The 16,670-nt window shown below is 49.6% G+C and overlaps 1 protein-coding gene across 20 annotated transcripts in view; it reads right to left on the reverse strand.

Moving 5' to 3' along the window:
• Nucleotides 1–16,670, reverse strand: part of NFASC (neurofascin) — a 97,614-nt gene that overhangs the window by 53,746 nt on the left and 27,198 nt on the right. For 9 of the 20 annotated variants that reach the window (XR_014263595.1, XM_082461894.1, XM_082461891.1 and 6 more), the window contains 6 exons: nucleotides 15,176–15,193; nucleotides 14,458–14,563; nucleotides 11,948–12,144; nucleotides 11,342–11,464; nucleotides 8,251–8,421; nucleotides 3,974–4,024 (listed from right to left, as the gene is read on the reverse strand). Coding sequence is in view for 19 of the 20 variants with exons in the window: in XM_082461894.1 (XP_082318020.1) it covers nucleotides 3,974–4,024; nucleotides 8,251–8,421; nucleotides 11,342–11,464; nucleotides 11,948–12,144; nucleotides 14,458–14,563; nucleotides 15,176–15,193 (666 nt within the window). In the remaining variant the exon portion in view is untranslated. The remainder of the gene's footprint in view (nucleotides 1–3,973; nucleotides 4,025–8,250; nucleotides 8,422–11,341; nucleotides 11,465–11,947; nucleotides 12,145–14,457; nucleotides 14,564–15,175; nucleotides 15,194–16,670) is intronic. The other 11 variants (XM_082461885.1, XM_082461883.1, XM_082461882.1 and 8 more) reach the window with 3 other exon arrangements.

Below are 16,670 nucleotides of genomic sequence, written 5' to 3' on the forward strand. Positions count from 1 at the left end.
TGGGCTAGCAGCCACAGAGTTGTTCCAAAGGAGGAGAAGCTACTGGGAAATGAGCCAAAGTTCAAAACTACAGGGAAGAACATCCTAAAGGCAGAGGTAATAATCAGGACCGCCACTTGGCCGTTTACTATGGGCCAAGCGCTGGGGCTCGGCTCCATCTCCATCACCATCATCACGTTCGATACTCACAGCAAACTTGGAGGGTATTACTCCCATTTTCCACAGAGGAAACTGAGGCTCAGTGGAGTCAACAGACTTGCCAAGGTCACAAGCCAGTTATATTTTGGATTGTGGACCATCTGGTGTCAAAGCTTGTGTTCTAGCATCTATTCTATATTGCCTCTCTCTTTAAAGATGGATACCCTACTTGTTCTGCTTCTGACAGTCAGCTTTGGGAAGATTTTTCGTACTCAAACCAAAGAATACCAAAATTCAAGGGCAAAAGAGGTAAAGGAGAAAGATATTTTTGTCTTAATGAGCTGCTCTGGTGAAACTCTTCCATGACGTTTTCCTCAAATATTGTTCTTACCATCTCAGCTGAGATTCTATCTCTCCTCGATGGCTATTAAGTAAAGTCAGGCTCAAACTGGAAAAATAGAAGCTGGGCTGGAAATTAAGAGGCTCCAAAGACATCTCAGCTGGATTGTTCAAGCCACGGAAAGCTTGAAGAGGAGGCAGGGTGACACATGGTATCATTAAGGGATGAGAAAGCTGGACCCAAAGGGGAGATCGTGAAAAAATGTGGTCTTACATGAAAGGGATGTGCAGGAAAATTTACAAAGGATAATCCAGCTGGTGGCTTTGGGAGCCACTGCTCCCGAGGGAGGGTAGCTCATTTCTTCCCCTGGAGACGTAGACCCAGAAGGAGGGTCGGAGACAAAGGCGATTGATTATTCTATGAGACTCTATATGGTAGAAGACGACACAGTCTTTTAGGGCATCATAGGATCCCACCACCTTCTCAGAGGTGGGGATCCAGCCTCTCCAGCTTGATGACGCTTCACTGACTCTCCCAAATCTTCAGGGCTGGACCTAATATCTGATCATCTCAGAATCCAGATGCTAAAGTTCACATCTGTGAGGATTCGGGAAGAGCTTCCCATGCAGGCCCATCTGACCTCTAGGCCAAGGGCAGCCCATCCTCTCCTGCTCTCACAAGCTGTGGTACAAGAGCAGTTTCCAGGGAAATCTGGTCAGCAGGGGGACGTCAGGAGATGCGTCTGCCTCAACCACCTTGGCTTTAAAGAGCCAATGAAAAATGCCTCAATTGTCTCCTGCAAAAGTACGGGTCAAAATTGCTGAAAACCCGAGTTGCTCCCCCTCTGTCAAGTACTGTGTGTTAGCAGAAGAGAGTTCAATGAATCAGATGTATCTGGAATCCACAAACAGCTTTTAGGGGCAGCTGGATCCTACCTTTAGCTGCTTGTGATTCTCAGAACTGAGAACTCATGGGCCTGGATCCCTGGCATCTCACCACCTCTCTGGCTCTAGAAACGGCTGACAAAACAACCCCAGAAGACAAGAAAAACTCTTTGTCTAGTAAATTTGATACCTTCTGCCAGGAAATCTCTTCCGTAAATCTAACCCAAATCCGTCATGCTGTAGTCGGAGCTTTTTTCTTATCCAGTTCTCAGCATAGCTGAGAATCTGAAAAGCTTTCGTTTTTCTAGTCTGCCCTAAAATTTCTCCCTCCGTAGTACTTTCTTCCCATTATTGTGCCTGCAACTCTCCCCTAAGCTTCTCTTCAAGTTCTCCACATCCCTCTTAATTTTAGAAGCAAAGAACAATTGTATTTGATACAGTCAACACTAAGCCTTTAACACCAATAATGGTAACATTTATTAATCATTGCTGTGTCTGACACCACACTAGGAACATAAACACATTATCCTGTTTAATCTTCACAACAATCCTTTGGGGCAGGTAATACACCCATTTTGCAGATGAGGAGATTAAAGGTCTGACTAAATGACTAAATGACTTGCCCAAGGTCACTCAATGGTATGTCCTGGAGGCTGAGTTTAATTCAAGGCAGTCTGCCTTAGAGCACACATCCTTATCTTCCTTTCTCCTTTCCTGGATGAATCCTAAGTGGCAAGTTACAATTTTCAGACCAGCTTCCCCCTGCTACTTAGCAGGTCGGGGGCATCTGGCATATGTTCAGAGGATACCAAACCACTATAGAGATCACTAGGACAAAGCATAGCTATGGGCTGGCCCTACTGTTACAAAAGGGGCATATTTCAAAGCCAAGTTCAGAGGTGTACTGGGTACTGTTCATCATACTGTGTCTCTCTGTCCAGCTTCCTGAACTCAGGAAGGACCTTATCTTCTTTCCTTTCTTTTCACTTTCTGTTTCTTTCTAGAAGCATTCAAGTTAGCTGTCCTTTGTTCAACATGTACCTCACTTTGACTTTATATCCTTTCCAGCTGGGGTCATACTTGGTCAGCCCCACCCTACCTTGGATTGAGGAGATGAGGTCAATCTTCTTCTGAGCTCTTGTGAGTTTTGCTTGGTTTCATAGCCCTGGATGATTCTTATAACTCCTACTTATTTACTTACAGTAATATCTACCACTGGTCACAAACTGGTTTAAATGGCTGGAATCATTTAAACTTATATAATTGATAAAACAACTCTATATGCATGTCCCCCTCAGTGGTTTATCTTATATAAAGCAAGGAGCTTGGACCAGATGGCCTCTAAGAGACCTTCTGGCTTTGATAGACTCCAGCTTTAAGAATACTTCCATAACAGATTACCCGGAGTCCAATTGAGAAAAAGGCACATTCCACACCAATGCTCTGGGGCTCTTGACACAATGGTGGTTGGCCCCATTATTTTGAAAACAAACAATGCCCTGAATCCAACAAAGGTCCCCTGCTTCCTCGGGCAGTAAATCTCTTTGGCAGGATCTCAGTGTGGCTCTGGTTGCTCGGTGCCAAGTTAAAGCCTTTGCCACTCTCGCTGGCTCTCACTCCCTCTTCCCATCCCCCACTCCAGACACCAATCATTGTTTATATTAGCACATCACAATACAGACACTTCCTATCTATTTGAGCCCACAATGACCCCCCTGGGGACCTGCAGCCTCAGCTTCCGAGGCATAACTGATGATGGGAGCCAGCTGCCTCTCCAGAGGCAGCAAATGATGATTCCTCTGGCTGCTCAAGGAAAACAAGACATTCTTGAGCCATGGCTGGGGGTAGCTCAGGTGTGGAAACAGCCAATTACTCTACTAATCAGCTTGAGCAACCAGTTGTGTAATGAGTTAGAAATATGCCTCATGGAAATTGTTCCATGACTTGCAAATGTGTGGGTGGATGGGCATTGGATTTGCATGCACTCTCACAGGAGGGAAGAGACCCAGGTGACAGATTGCAGTGGATGGTCCAACTTCTTTTATACTTACCTTGAAAGAGAACTCAGAGCTCGACTCTTCCTCCTATTGACCAGATGGATTTTAAAGGGATATGGGACCTGTGAAATGGTACCCCCAGTAACTAAGGCTAGAGCCCAACGCAGGCAATTCATATCCAGACACTTAAGAGCTAGCTAAGCACACACTATACAAAGCTTTCTGTGTTCTTTAAACCACTGATAGCAACGAGACCTCCCCTTTCCTCCTGACTGTGGGAACTCCCTATCCTCAGGTATTCTCCATCCATCCACCACTGATTCCTAAGTTTCTACTGAACCCTCCAAGAAGCTCTTTTGAAGTCCTACCCTGGCTTGACCAACTTGTCCAGAACTCAGACTGGAGGCTGGCACATTCGAAGAGATCGCACCTCCCCTCCCACACTGGCCACCTTCCTCCCCGTGAGCAGCGCTCTGGAGGTGGCGCCTTGGTATCCTGACCTGGCCAGCTGTCAGACTTGGCACCCAGCATGAGTTAATGGCATCGTAAGTCAAGTTAGGCAAGCTGGGGTTAGGACGGGCGAGGTTACTCCCACGGCTACCACGGCGACTCACCACTGTACATGTCAGGGTGGTTTCTTAAGGACGAGTCATTATTGGGGTGGTCTGCAATAAACAAAAGAGGGTGAGCAAACAGGGGCCACGGAGGGGTCATGGAGGCATAAACGGGGGAGAACAACAAAAATGCAAAGCCACAGAACAACCAGGGAGCACCAGTGGTCTTTTGCAAAGGAAACACACAGCATATTTGGAAAGGAAATATGCTTGGTGAAGAACAAGCAACACAAAACAGCCCCCCCGAAAGGGAAGAAAAGGTTAAATCCTGCAAAAGAAGGCGACAATGTTTCTTTTTTAATAAAGAAATTAGGCTTGGCCTTTAATTGCTTGGTCCTACTATATTTTCAAACAAATGAGATAAGAAATTAGTGGTATCCCGTAGCAATTGCAACAACTCTTTCCCACCAAAATCCTCAGTTCCCAGGACTCTGGATCAGGCCAGCTCCCGGGGTCGCTGAAGAGGAAGGGGTGTTAGTGAGCCCTGGGGCAAGAGCAAAACCCTACCTGAGCAGAAGTTAACTTGCAAGGGGTGGGAGGTAAATGAGGGGAGAAGACAGAGAGAAACAGATCATCAACAGAGTGGGACAGAGGGACCCTTGGCAGTGCCCAGCAATCATGTGCTGACCAGCAACAAACACTCCCCAACCTGTCCAGGTGGGCACCGCCCTGGTCTCCAAGATGTGTCTGCTGGCAGAAAGGCCTCCTTCTGAGGAGGTGAGGAGTGGTCCAGGGAGGCGGGGACAGACAGGCTGAGGTTCAGATTTTAGGGTTAGAAAGGCAGCCTGGGACAGGGGAGAGAGTGTGAGCTGTGAGTTCTACACTTAGAACAGGGAAAGGCCTGCTGACTAAGATGGAGGTTCAGAGCTCTCTAGACTAGCTTGGGATGAAGCCATTCCTTAAGGAACAAGATCAGTGGGCTCCAATGTTAGGTAATTAAAACCTTTGGGCATTTCATCCTCAGTGAAAGAGACATTCTGGAATAGGGCACAATCATGCCAACATCCTTAAGTAGGTTTTCATTCTCCTATCACTGTCCCCTTCCAGCTACTGGGTTCAAGTTTTGACAGTACCAACAGGGGGTGGGGAGTGGAACAGCCGACTGGAAGCCAAGCAGACGGCCCTGAGAAGCCTGGACCGAGCCCAACTGCCTGAGGGGGGAGAGGTGCTGCCAGAACATTTGCATATTTGAAGACAGATCAAATCCTGTTACAACTCATGCCAGGGAGGCAATGCAAGCTCTTTTCTGGGACCCGCATTGTGCTGCATCCCAAATTTGCTTAACACCTGCTAGAAGGAGTTTCATTATTCAGAACCATGCTTTAAAGTGGAGCGAGTTGTAAAAGACCTAGCCTGTGTTTGGGAAGTTGGCTCGGGTTTATCTGGAGCTAAAGGTGGGAACTGATCTGCAGTGGAAAGAAGAGACAGGGTGGCAAAGGGGCAGGAGGGGCAGCAGCTGGCCTTGGGCGGTAACGTTCCCCTCCTGGGGAGGACAGGGCACACCCAGGTGAAAGGGCCCTTGCTTCATGCTCCCAGGGCCACCAGGTGAAACAGAAGTGACCAAGCTCAGGATTGACCTCTTGGTTTGTGGATTCTGGAGCACATCTGAGAGATTTAGGGAGACTTTCTGACTCCTCTAAGAAGGTCCCTGAGACGACAGACATTAGAAGGAAGCAGGGTTAGCGATCCACCGTCCGCCTCAGGGCCAGCCCTCCTCCCGCACCAGGGCTGCCTCTTGTCCCCAGGAGGCACCCGGTGCCTGTGTGGTGTGGACAAAGTGGGACAGGCATCTCTTTGTTACTCCGACTTCACTGTTCGTCTTTGACTGCACCCCAAAACAAAATTTTAAAATGATTTTATATTGCCCAGTATTTGGTATTAGATTCCTTTCTCTCCTTCCTTTAGTGCAGGTAATAAAAAATGGGCTGTGATGAGATGTATTTCTTCCCCAATGGGCAGACTGTGAAAGAAACCCCTGGTGAGAACAGTCTTTGAAGCTGTCCCAACTTGTCTGTTTTGTCTCCCACCCCCAGACCTGGTTCTGAAGGTACAAGAAAAAGCTTGTGTCCTTTCCAGGCAGGAAAGCAGAGAGAGCACAGCTGAGTTATTTTAAGCAACTGTGCCCAATTCTGGGCTGGCTCGGATGCCCAGAACTTGCTCCCAGCCAAAGCTGCCCTTGGGAGAACTCCAGGAAGCCGACAGGGTTCCGTTCCCATCACCCAGGGCGTTTCTCAGCATTTGGGGGAAAGCGATTTCAGTGGAGTAGGGGACCCAGAAATGAAGCAGAAACAAACATCCCTTACCTCCTCTGGTAGGGAAAAGGATGTTTCTGGAAAGTTCAGCTTGTAAATGTTGTTGAAATCTCCAGCTGCTTAATTCTACAGGGGAAGGCTCTTCCCCGCCTCTATCTCCCTGCTTCTACCCCTTGTAACAGTGAGGGCCTCTGCTCAGGACTGCAGATGGTCACCTGACTCAGTCCCCAAACAGCAGGCAGATTTCAAGGTGATGGCACTGAAGGCTGTCCAGGGAGCATCTTGCTCTTGATTTTCCTGTCTCTCCCACTGCCCAAGGCTGCCTGCTCTGTCCTGGCTCCGGAGGCCCCTCTGAGGTCCTGGGCAGACCACACTGTCCTCCCCAGCACAGCCAGCTGGCAGGCGATCGCCCCTGCACTGAGGCGACAGCTCAGACAACCCAACTTTCTTCGCAGGGGTCCTCTCTGGGCCTGGGTCCGGAATAAGAAAACCAGGGAACAGGTAGCAAGTGGATCGGAGCTGGGCGACCCTGCCAGGAACAAGGGGGGCTTGTCCCTGGGTTGCTGGCCATCGTGTTGGCTACCAGAGCACAGGCAGCTCAGAGCAGTGTGTGGGGAGCTGTACAGGCAGGAGGGGGAGAATTAGAGGAGGGTGAGACGGGGTTCAAAGAGAGAAAGATGAGAGGGGAAAAGAAGAGAGAAAGAAAGAGGGAGGCGAAACAGTGAAGAAGGAAGTGAAAAAGAAAAGGGAAGAACATGAAGAGAAAGGAAGAAAGAAAATGCCCACAACAGGAGAAGGGGAACAGGAGGGACGCTGCTTCTTGTGGGTCCCCCTCCGTGCTGCGGTGGAGACGGAGTGTGGCGCAGGGCTGACTCTCAGCACCAGGGGTTCCCATCACCGGCAGGGACTGGTGGGGAGAGAAGAGCCCACGTGTCCTGACCGAGGGGCGAGCTCACCCGCACCTCCCCCCGCCAACCCCCGCCTCCTGCGCCCACCCAGGAGGCGTCGTCAACCTCCCACCCACTTCCCGGGTGCGCTCCAGGGAGCCAGGGCTCAGCCTCTTTCCTTCGACCTGCGGAAACTGCCAGCGCCCAGGTGGGGCCCTCTGCCTGGCCTCCCCCACGACTGCCTCCGCCCATGGCATTGAAAACAACACTCATAGCTGTGTCAAACAGACGAAGGTCTTTGGGGGGGCTTTTCTACAGAAGGCCAGTTACAAATCCATGGTATAAACCAACAGAGCCACTTTCAATGTCCTGAGCAGGCTGAGGACTTTGCAGCCAAAGCTCCAGGCCGGCTGGCGCCTGGCAAAAAAGTGTCTCTCCGACCTGACTGGCTTCTCTCTCTCCTGGTGGAGGGTCACCAATGCTAAAATGGGTCAGGAAATGCTGATTCACTCTGGTACCAGCCACACAGAATCAGGGAATAAAAATGAAAACAAATAAAACTAAAAGATAAACCTGCAACTTTTAAACACAGCGACTCCACATGGTCCAGCATATACTTATTACAGAATCAAATACAATTCATTTTGCTGTACTCACTAATTTGGATATTCCATACTATTGTTTCATTCTAGAAATAAAGATAACCAAACAAGGACTAGAAATAATCAAGCTGGCTGCATGAGAGCGATGGTGGACGACCACTTACAGTAGAGCTTCTCAAACTGTGGTGTGTCCCAAAACACCCGGAGAACTCATGAAGCCCAAAGAGGCCCCGGACTGCCGGGCAGGAGAGGGCTAGGCTTAGGTACGGGTGCCAAGTTTGCCAGGTGATTCTGATTCCACCAAAATTTGAGAAGCGCTGGTGTGGAGTAGGACCAAGTTTAACTCAAGGCTCCAGAATCAAGAGATGTGGCTGAAGAGCAGCTAAAGTCACTCAGGCACAATGAGCTGCAAGGATTTCTAGGTCAAGACTGGGGACAAGGCTCTTCCCAGACCCAGGTGCCAGGGGCCGCTTGGGCTCAGCGGGCTGCTGCCCCCGGCCCCCAGCTCCCAGCCCCGGGCAGGGGCCTGCACTTACTGGTAAGGACTTTGAGGTTGAATGGGTTCTTCTGCTGGATGGTGTGGGTGAAGTGGAAGCGGGCATTGCAGCTGTAGTCCGTCTGCATGTCCTGCAGCATCACATTAGAGAAATACAGGTCTCCGTTATGGCCCTGGGAGACACGCTTGTCTTGGGTGATGGGCTCCATGGCTATAAGGAAGCAGAGGTACAGTGGGAGGTTAGCAGTAACGATAACAGTAATAAAAATCATCATAGTTCTGGCAATTGAGCACCTACAGAGGGCCAGGTGGGGGCCGGGAGCTTGACATTATTTGATTTAATCCTTTCAACTCTGAGGCAGGGCTTATTCCCATTTTAAGGATAAGAAAGCAGAGGATTTAACATGATCTGGGTCGCAAAAGCAGCGAGAGGGGAGTAGGATTTCGATTCAGACCTGCCTGCCCACCATGCTCATGCTCCGTGACCATGCTTTTCTATCTCCTATTCATGCCACAGAAGATCTGACTGGCTCCGAGGCCAGAGGGAGGAAACACAATCCTTCAGCTGCTCCCCAAACTGGGAGTCAAGTTCACCTGTTTTATTTTTTAAACGTCTACTCATCCCCAAGAAAGAGAAAAGCACCACCAATTATAATTGTAAGATGTATACCAATCAATGATGCATACCAACAATTTTAGGACACCTTCCGATTTTAGAGATGTTAAAATATGAAAATGTGTGCTTTTTAGAATTAATGACATCACAGGAGTGGCTGAGAATGCTGACAACATAATCTACATTTTTTTCAAGCACTGCATCTGTAAACTCAAATGATCAGATTTCTAGGCTGTTAGGTTTATAAAAATATACTTAATAAGGCTGACTACCCATAGGTATCTCCTTCTTATCCCTGATGATTGTTTCTCAAGTCACCATTTCTTTTTTTTTCTCTTGAAAAGTGGTTCTATTTTATTTATTTATTTATTTTACAATGTTGTGCTACTTTCAGGTATACAGCAAAGTAATTCAGTTTATTTATATATATATAAAATACTTTGTCAGATTCTTTTTCCATCATAGGTTATTATAAGGTGTTGAATATAGTTCCCTGTGCTATACAGTAGGACCTTGTTGTTTATCTATCAAGTCACCATTTCTTAAAGCATTTCTTAAACATTAATGATGCCAACTTTCCAATGATGGTCTGGTGAGCTTTTCAATTCATTTATCAAAGATTTACTGTAGGCTTACTATGTGTCAGGCACTGTGCTAGGCATCGTTGAAAGAGAGATAAATAAGAAAGACAGTTCCTACCCTCAAAGCACCTTCGGTCTAGCAGAAGAGACAGCAGATAAATGCCATGCAGTGTGGTGAGTGGGAAGCCCCAGATAAGAAGGGGGAGCTGAGAGAAGGCGCACCCAGTCCGTTCTGGGGTTTGAGCTGACGCTTGAAGGCTGCATGACATTTACCAGGCAGAAGAGAAAGGACCTAAGCGGTTTCTAAGCAGCAGGAACAGCGTGTGCTAAAGGAAAGAATCCACAGCCTGAGCAGGGGAGTGGGGGTGGGGAGAGGCAGGGGGTAGGGGGAGGGCTGGAGAGTCAGAGGGGACCACATCAGGAGCTGTGTGCCAGGGAGAGGAGTCTGGACTTTATGGGAAGTGATGAGGAGGCAGTGAAGGACTCTGAGCATGAATGAATCAGCTTTACATTTTTAGAAAGACAGGGGAGGCCAGGTACCGATGGTTACTCTAACCCAGGGAAAAGCCGACGGCGGCCTGTGCTGGGTAGATGCTAGAGAGGATGGAAAGAGGAGGGCCATGAGATTTGCTCAGGAGGTGGCATGGACACAACTTGGTGTGATGCGGGGGATGAGAGGAGAGTCTGAAGTCTGAACTGTTAGCTAACAAACCACCCCTCCAGCCTGTGGCCCACATATACACACGGTGATGAGGCAAGGCAGGGACAATGATTGAGCACAAAGCCATCCTCACCTCGCAAAACAACTGAAAGCAGCCTCTTTCGGAAGCAGGCTAATAAGAATTCAGAGATGGGGACTTCCCTGGTGGTCCAGTGGCTAGGACTCCACACTCCCAGTGCAGGGGACCCAGGTTTGATCCCTCGTCAGGAAACTAGAGCCCACATGCTGCAACTAAGAGTTCGCATGCCGCAAGGAAGATCCCGCACGTGGCAAAGAAGATCCCACGTGCCGCAACTAAGACCCGGCGCAGCCAAATAAATAAATAAATAAAATAAATATTAAAAAAAAAAAGAATTCAGGGATGGAGAGAATGATGGGTGATAGGGAGGAGTATCTATAGATTGATGAAAGGATGGATAGATAGGGAAGGAGGAGGGGAAGGAGGGGATGGGAGGTATTCAGGAAGGGAGGGAGGAAGGAAGCCAGGGTGATGCTCAGGTAGATAGCAGTCTTCTATCCATCTTCATAATGCCCCCTCCCTTTATTTGACTGAAAACACAGGAATAAACATTGGTCCAGAGTAGTTAAGTGAGTCTCTGTCCAAAACTGAGCCAGGACAAGCTCTGAATGAGGTACTCTGTCCCCGACTCCAAACATCCTGTCTCCCCATCACTCCTTTATCAAAAGTTTCATTCCTGAATCCCGCTTCTGTCCTACAAGAAGAGTGAATCGGAGTAAATCCAGATGGACCAAAGGTTGAAAGAGGAGGCTTGGTTTCAACTTGCCTTCAATTGGCCGACTGAAAACCAGTTTCCCCTCCGTCCCATTCCTTTTGCTCTTCCTCTTCTTCATCCTCACAAATATTACTGAGCACTTATCGTGTGTCTGGCCCTGTTCTAAGCACTTTGGATGTATTAACTCATTTATCCTTACAATAATTCTATTAGGTAAGTACGATTACCAGCCCTATTTTTTGCAGAGGAGGAAACTGAGGCCCAGAGATGTTAAGCAGCTTGCTCAAGATCACACAGCTAATAGCAGCCAGGCTAAAAAGTGAGCCCTAGCAACCTCCCTCTGCAAAGCCAGTGTTCTCTGCCACATGGCCACCTTATATCTGCTTCTCACAAGTCAAGGTCGTCTAGCCTTGGGAAGACCCCTCTCCATTTAACACTCCCTAAGATTAAAAGAGAAATAAAACACCCCCAAGACTTACAGCTGCTCATCCAGAAGATGACTGGGGACGGAAGTCCGGGTGGGGGGTTGCACTGGAGCGTCAAGGGAGCACCTTCTTGAACGACGACAGGGTCTAGGTTTTCCTTGGGCCACAGAGGAGATTCTAGGGAGAAACAGACAAAGGAGGATGCGATGAGGGTGATGGCTGGGCTGGGGCAAGGAGCAGGGTTAGAGGCTGGCACGCAAGGAGGGCAAAGAGAAGAGGAAATGGGAGAACAAGGGAGGCATGAGAGAGGGACGGGGCCTATGAGTCCAAGCGAGGCGCAGCCCTTGAGAGGCGGGAGAGGCCTATTTCATCTGACTGAATGGATGTACATCTTTAAAGCCTCTTCTCCTTCCCCGCCCTGCGCCCGGAGTGGCCAGTGAAGTTGTCCACGACCGGTTTGGAAACTTCTTTTCCAAGGAATCTTTTTGAGTTGGGGGAGGTGAACCCCTCCCTGCTCAGAGGCGGAAAAGCAAGCAGGACACGCGGGGCACCAAGGTACCTGCAGGACAAGGGTGGGACAACCCGTCTGGAATGAGCCTCCATGCCCTGCCCTCCACTGACCCAGAAGCAGGGCATCCTGGGCCTGCCCCATGCACTCACTGGACACCTGCAGGCGGATCCTATTGGACAGGGCTGTGCCAAACTTGTTGCGGGCAAAGCACTGGTATTCCCCCTCATACTCCTCTGGCCGCCCGCCGCTGCGGAAGTCGATCACCAGGGTGCCAGACCTCCTCCTCATCGACACCCGGGGGTCCTTGGCGATGTTGAAGAACCTACTGTTGCGAGTCCAGTGGAAGCTGTGGACAATGAAGGGGGTGGGGTGGAGGGGGGCGGTCAGGGACAACGAAGAGTAGCAGGGTGGGCTCCAGGCTCCGAGCTCCAGGTCAGAATCTCGGGGCCCTAGACTCTGACTCAGGCCCATAACTGCTCCTCCAGACCAAGGGGCCCCAGCCCTGGCTGAGTAGCAGGACCTGCTAGGGCGCCTGATGAAATTCCGGGACCCGGGTCCCACCCAGGTGAACCTCTGGGGCAGGTCCCTGACATTAGTAGTTTTACCCAACCCAGGCTGGGAGTCATGGCTCTAAGTGATAGCTACCAAGTAGCCCCTGGGGGATTGTGCTCTTTAGAGGAGTAGACAGCAATTTTGATTTTTAAAAATCCATTGTATGTATGTGCCACATCTTCTTTATCCATTCATCCGATGATGGACATTTAGGTTGCTTCCATATATACAATGGAATATTACTCAGCCATAAAAAGAAACGAAATGGAGTTATTTGTAGTGAGGTGGATGGAGTTAGAGTCTGTCATACAGAGTGAAGTAAGTCAGAAAGAGAAAAACAAATACAGTATGCTAACACATATATATGGAATCTAAGGGGAAAAAAAAAAGGTCATGAAGAACCTAGTGGCAAGACGGGAATAAAGACACAGACCTACTAGAGAATGGACTCGAGGATATGGGGAGGGGGAAGGGTAAGATGTGACAAAGTGAGAGAGTGGCATGGACATATATACACTACCAAACGTAAAATAGATAGCTAGTGGGAAGCAACCGCATAGCACAGGGAGATCAGCTCTGTGCTTTGTGACCACCTAGAGGGGTGGGATAGGGAGGGTGGGAGGGAGGGAGATGCAAGAGGGAAGAGATATGGGAACATATGTATATGTATAACTGATTCATTTTGTTATAAAGCAGAAACTAACACACCACTGTAAAGCAATTATACTCCAATAAAGATGTTAAAAAAAAAAAATATCCAGAGTCAGCTGCTACTTCCACCCCCAAACATTCCCAACCTCCGACTAGGAATGCAAACCCAAATTCCTATTCCACCCGACCCGAACACATCAGGGAGCCAGCCCTGCTCCTCCTGGGTCTTTATTTGATAATCGAAATGGCCCAGGTTATCTATGCCGCTGCTCAGTGGATGTAGATTATAAAACGGTGGCTGTACATTTCGGGAGGAGCAATTTTGAAAGAAAAGGCAGCCTTAATAAAACTGAGCCCCGGGGTGGAGAGACTAGAACATCCCTCTGCTTCTCCTGGGGGGACGTGTGTCTGCAGCTGCCCAGGACATAAGTAAAAGAAGCAGGAGCAATAGTGGCTGCTCAGTGTCTCAATGTCCCTGCGAAGGACTGTGGAAGAAAGGCCAAACCTCAGAAGCAAGGTCACCAGTGCCCTGCCTGACTTTTCAGGGTGACTTCTGCTTCTCCCGTCATGGGCAAGAGAGGCTCTTCTTGCTCCCGGGCTCACAGCTCTGGGCCAGACCATCTCAGGCACACCCGGGGAGGGAGGCAGAAGCAGGATGCCACACACCTGAGGCAGGCTCCCCTCGCCTCGTTTCTCCTGCTGACAGACACACTCTACATGGGGGCCTGTCACATCTGGGTGTGAATCCAGCATGAGGCTCCTGAAAGCTCCAGCCTGTGGATGCTGTTTTGAAGATGGTGGACGCGTAGTGCATCCTTATCACCAATGCTTATCACTTGGTAGAAACGAACCGGGCCTGGGCAGTCAGAGGCCTGGGATTAGGTACTTCACACCTCTGTGCCTCCATTTTACTTCCTCTTCACGAGGACATGAGTCCTTCCCCAAAGGGCAGTGAGGTGGTTGAACAGACAGTGTGAGGAACATCTAACAAACACAGAGCCTGGCACAGCAGGCTTGCAACTCGTGTCTGCTGACATCTCATGTGATCCTGATGTGCACACAAATAAGCAGAGACGAGCTCAGAATGAAAGACTCAAGTTAGCTTGAAGAGGAACTTCCTATAACCTAAGCATGGGGTGGATGCTGGGAACACAGGCAGTGGGAAGAATGTTTTACTCAAAGTCAGAAAACTTAATACCTAGTCCTGGCTTTTTGGTGTGAACTTAAGCCAGTTAAGTTTTCTGGCCCCCAGTGTCCTCATCAGCTAAATTTCCTGGCTATCCAAATTGTACCTTCTACCTTGTGGGTGCCTAATGGACACTTTTTGAATGGATACATTTAATTTCTCAGCTGCTTCAACTATCATCAGACCCCAGGGGAAGGGGACGGTTTAAATGCCCTCTTTGCAGGCCCCTTTCCCTCCACCCAGCTTGGATTTACCTGCCAGTACACTCACCTGGGGGCAGGGTTCCCTTTTGCTTCACACTCAATCAAGATGTTATCACGGGGATCCACGATGTGGTCCTTCACTGACTGCTTGGTGATGGTTGGGGGCTGGGACACTGCAACAGCACACACAGTGGGCAGTCAGGGCTGCAGGGACCTGCCCTTGGGGAGCGGCTGAAATTAAGAGCTTCAGGAGCCACACAGACAAGCAGGCAAGCGGGGGGTGAACAGTGCCCCATTCTAGAGACCCAGCTCCTTAAACGGGGCTGCAGGAAAGGGGGTGTGTGTCAAGGACCAAGCATAAGAAGAATCCCTTTAAGATCTCATAATATCTTTGTGAGAAACTGAAGGCCAGGCTTTTGTTTTACTCATTCTTGTACTCCAGTGCTTAGTACAATGCCTAGCGTACAACAGTTCTTGACAAATGTTTGTTGAATGAATAAAGGAGCCAAAAGCTGCTCGATTTCCAGAACCTAGCGGCCACGATGGTTCTGAGCCCTGGAGGATCAACAGTTGGCCAAACTGTGGTGAGGCTGGAGCTGAAAGACGCTTCAGTCCCCAGAAGCCCTCCCAGGGACTTGTCTGCAGCTGAAGAGCCAGCTCCTCTCACTCCCAGCCCCGAACTCCAAAGTTCTCCAGGGATCTCCTCCCTGGCCTTTTCCCGCCCCTCCTTGCTGCCCTCCTAACTCCCAGAGGCACAGGTGCAGACAGGCGTCCAGGGGACTTACGCTCATTCTGAATGCTTGCTGTTAGTTCCCGATGGGTTAGCATTGTGAGGGGGAGAAAAGAAGACAACGGTTATCGGTTATCTGTGGTCAGACACGACTGATCGCCCAGGTGGCCTCACACCCCAGCATACAGGGAGAGGGCGAGGCAGATCTGGGGAGGGCAGTGTGCGGGCTGTCTACTCCCAGCTGCGGAACTCCGTGAATAGCCAAGCAGGGCTGGGGACAGACCCAGCAAGTGCTTCACGGAGAAGGTGATGCCTCCCCCAAGAGACCAGACTGCGCAGTGGAGCAGAATGACCACCTTCTGACCAAATGATGACGTCTCCAGGGATGTCTCCCATCAGGAGTGGCAACGCTGCTCAAAAGAGGCTGGGGTCCGAAGATGCAGCCTGTCATCTCCAGATGCCCCCGAGAAAAGCAGGCTCCTTAGCCAAGGGTGAGGCTGGGGGCGCCAGGGAAGGAGTGGATCTGAACCACCGCTACAGGGTGAAGCCCGAGGGCCCAGCCAGGTCCACAGGCCTCACTCCTCCCTCTACACCTTCTTCTCTTTCACACCTGAAAGCACCTTCTCTCCTCATGGTCTCCTCCTTTGCCATCCTTTGGAAAACTCGAGGGACGGATGAATTATCGTCGTCTGCTCATGGCAGAAGTACATTGTTCTATGGAAACTCTGCTTCTGAAAAACTCTGGGGATGAACAGCCCACCACTCCTTTCTGTGCTTTTTACAAAGAGGGTAAAGAGGCAGGAGGCACAAATTTTCCCCGGCGCTCACCTGAGATGTGCACGTGCTCATGTACGGGTGTGTGCACGTTTGGGGTTTGGGCTTCTCACACTTTGAGAAGCATGAGAATCACCTTGCAGGGGGGTCTGGTTAAAATGCAAGTTCTGACTCAGTAGGTCCGGGCGGGGTCTGAGCTTCTGCATTTTTGACAAGCAGCCAGGTGATGCCGGTGCTGGTGGTCTGGGGACCACACTTTGAATAGCAAGGTCTCAGAGGTTTTAGAGGGTATACTCTCTGGGGGGAGAAGGGCTTGGTTAAAATTTGTCTGCAGAAAAGACAACATGTGTTGCTATAACTTTTTAACTTTTTCCCTTACGATTATACAATATATGTATTACATGATTGTATTACTGTATGCCATTCTTATTTCATGCTGGTGGGGATGTCAGACACTGCCGGTGTTGTGAGCTGACCTTTTCCGAGTGAGTGCTTCCTGGGGGAAGGCTGAGCCATGGTGACCTCAAAGCTTTCTGACTTGACTGCAGTGAGATATGCAAGAGGAGTTTAGGGGCTCAGAGAGGGGGCGGCCTGGAGAAGGCAGAGTTAAGACAGGGCTAAGAGATGCAAGAGGAGCCACAGGAGAGAGAAGGCAGACAGAGAGGGGAGATGGAGGGTAGCAGGGATGAGGGCCCTGCTACACATGCTATCAGGAAGTGAAAGTGTTGAGAGTAAGGCTTATGGAGAGGTTCAAAACAATTCTTTCATTGGGCCAG

This window comes from Balaenoptera physalus (assembly GCF_965194825.1).
Source record: "Balaenoptera physalus genome assembly, chromosome: 1".
In the NCBI taxonomy this organism is placed as follows: Eukaryota; Metazoa; Chordata; class Mammalia; order Artiodactyla; family Balaenopteridae; genus Balaenoptera; species Balaenoptera physalus.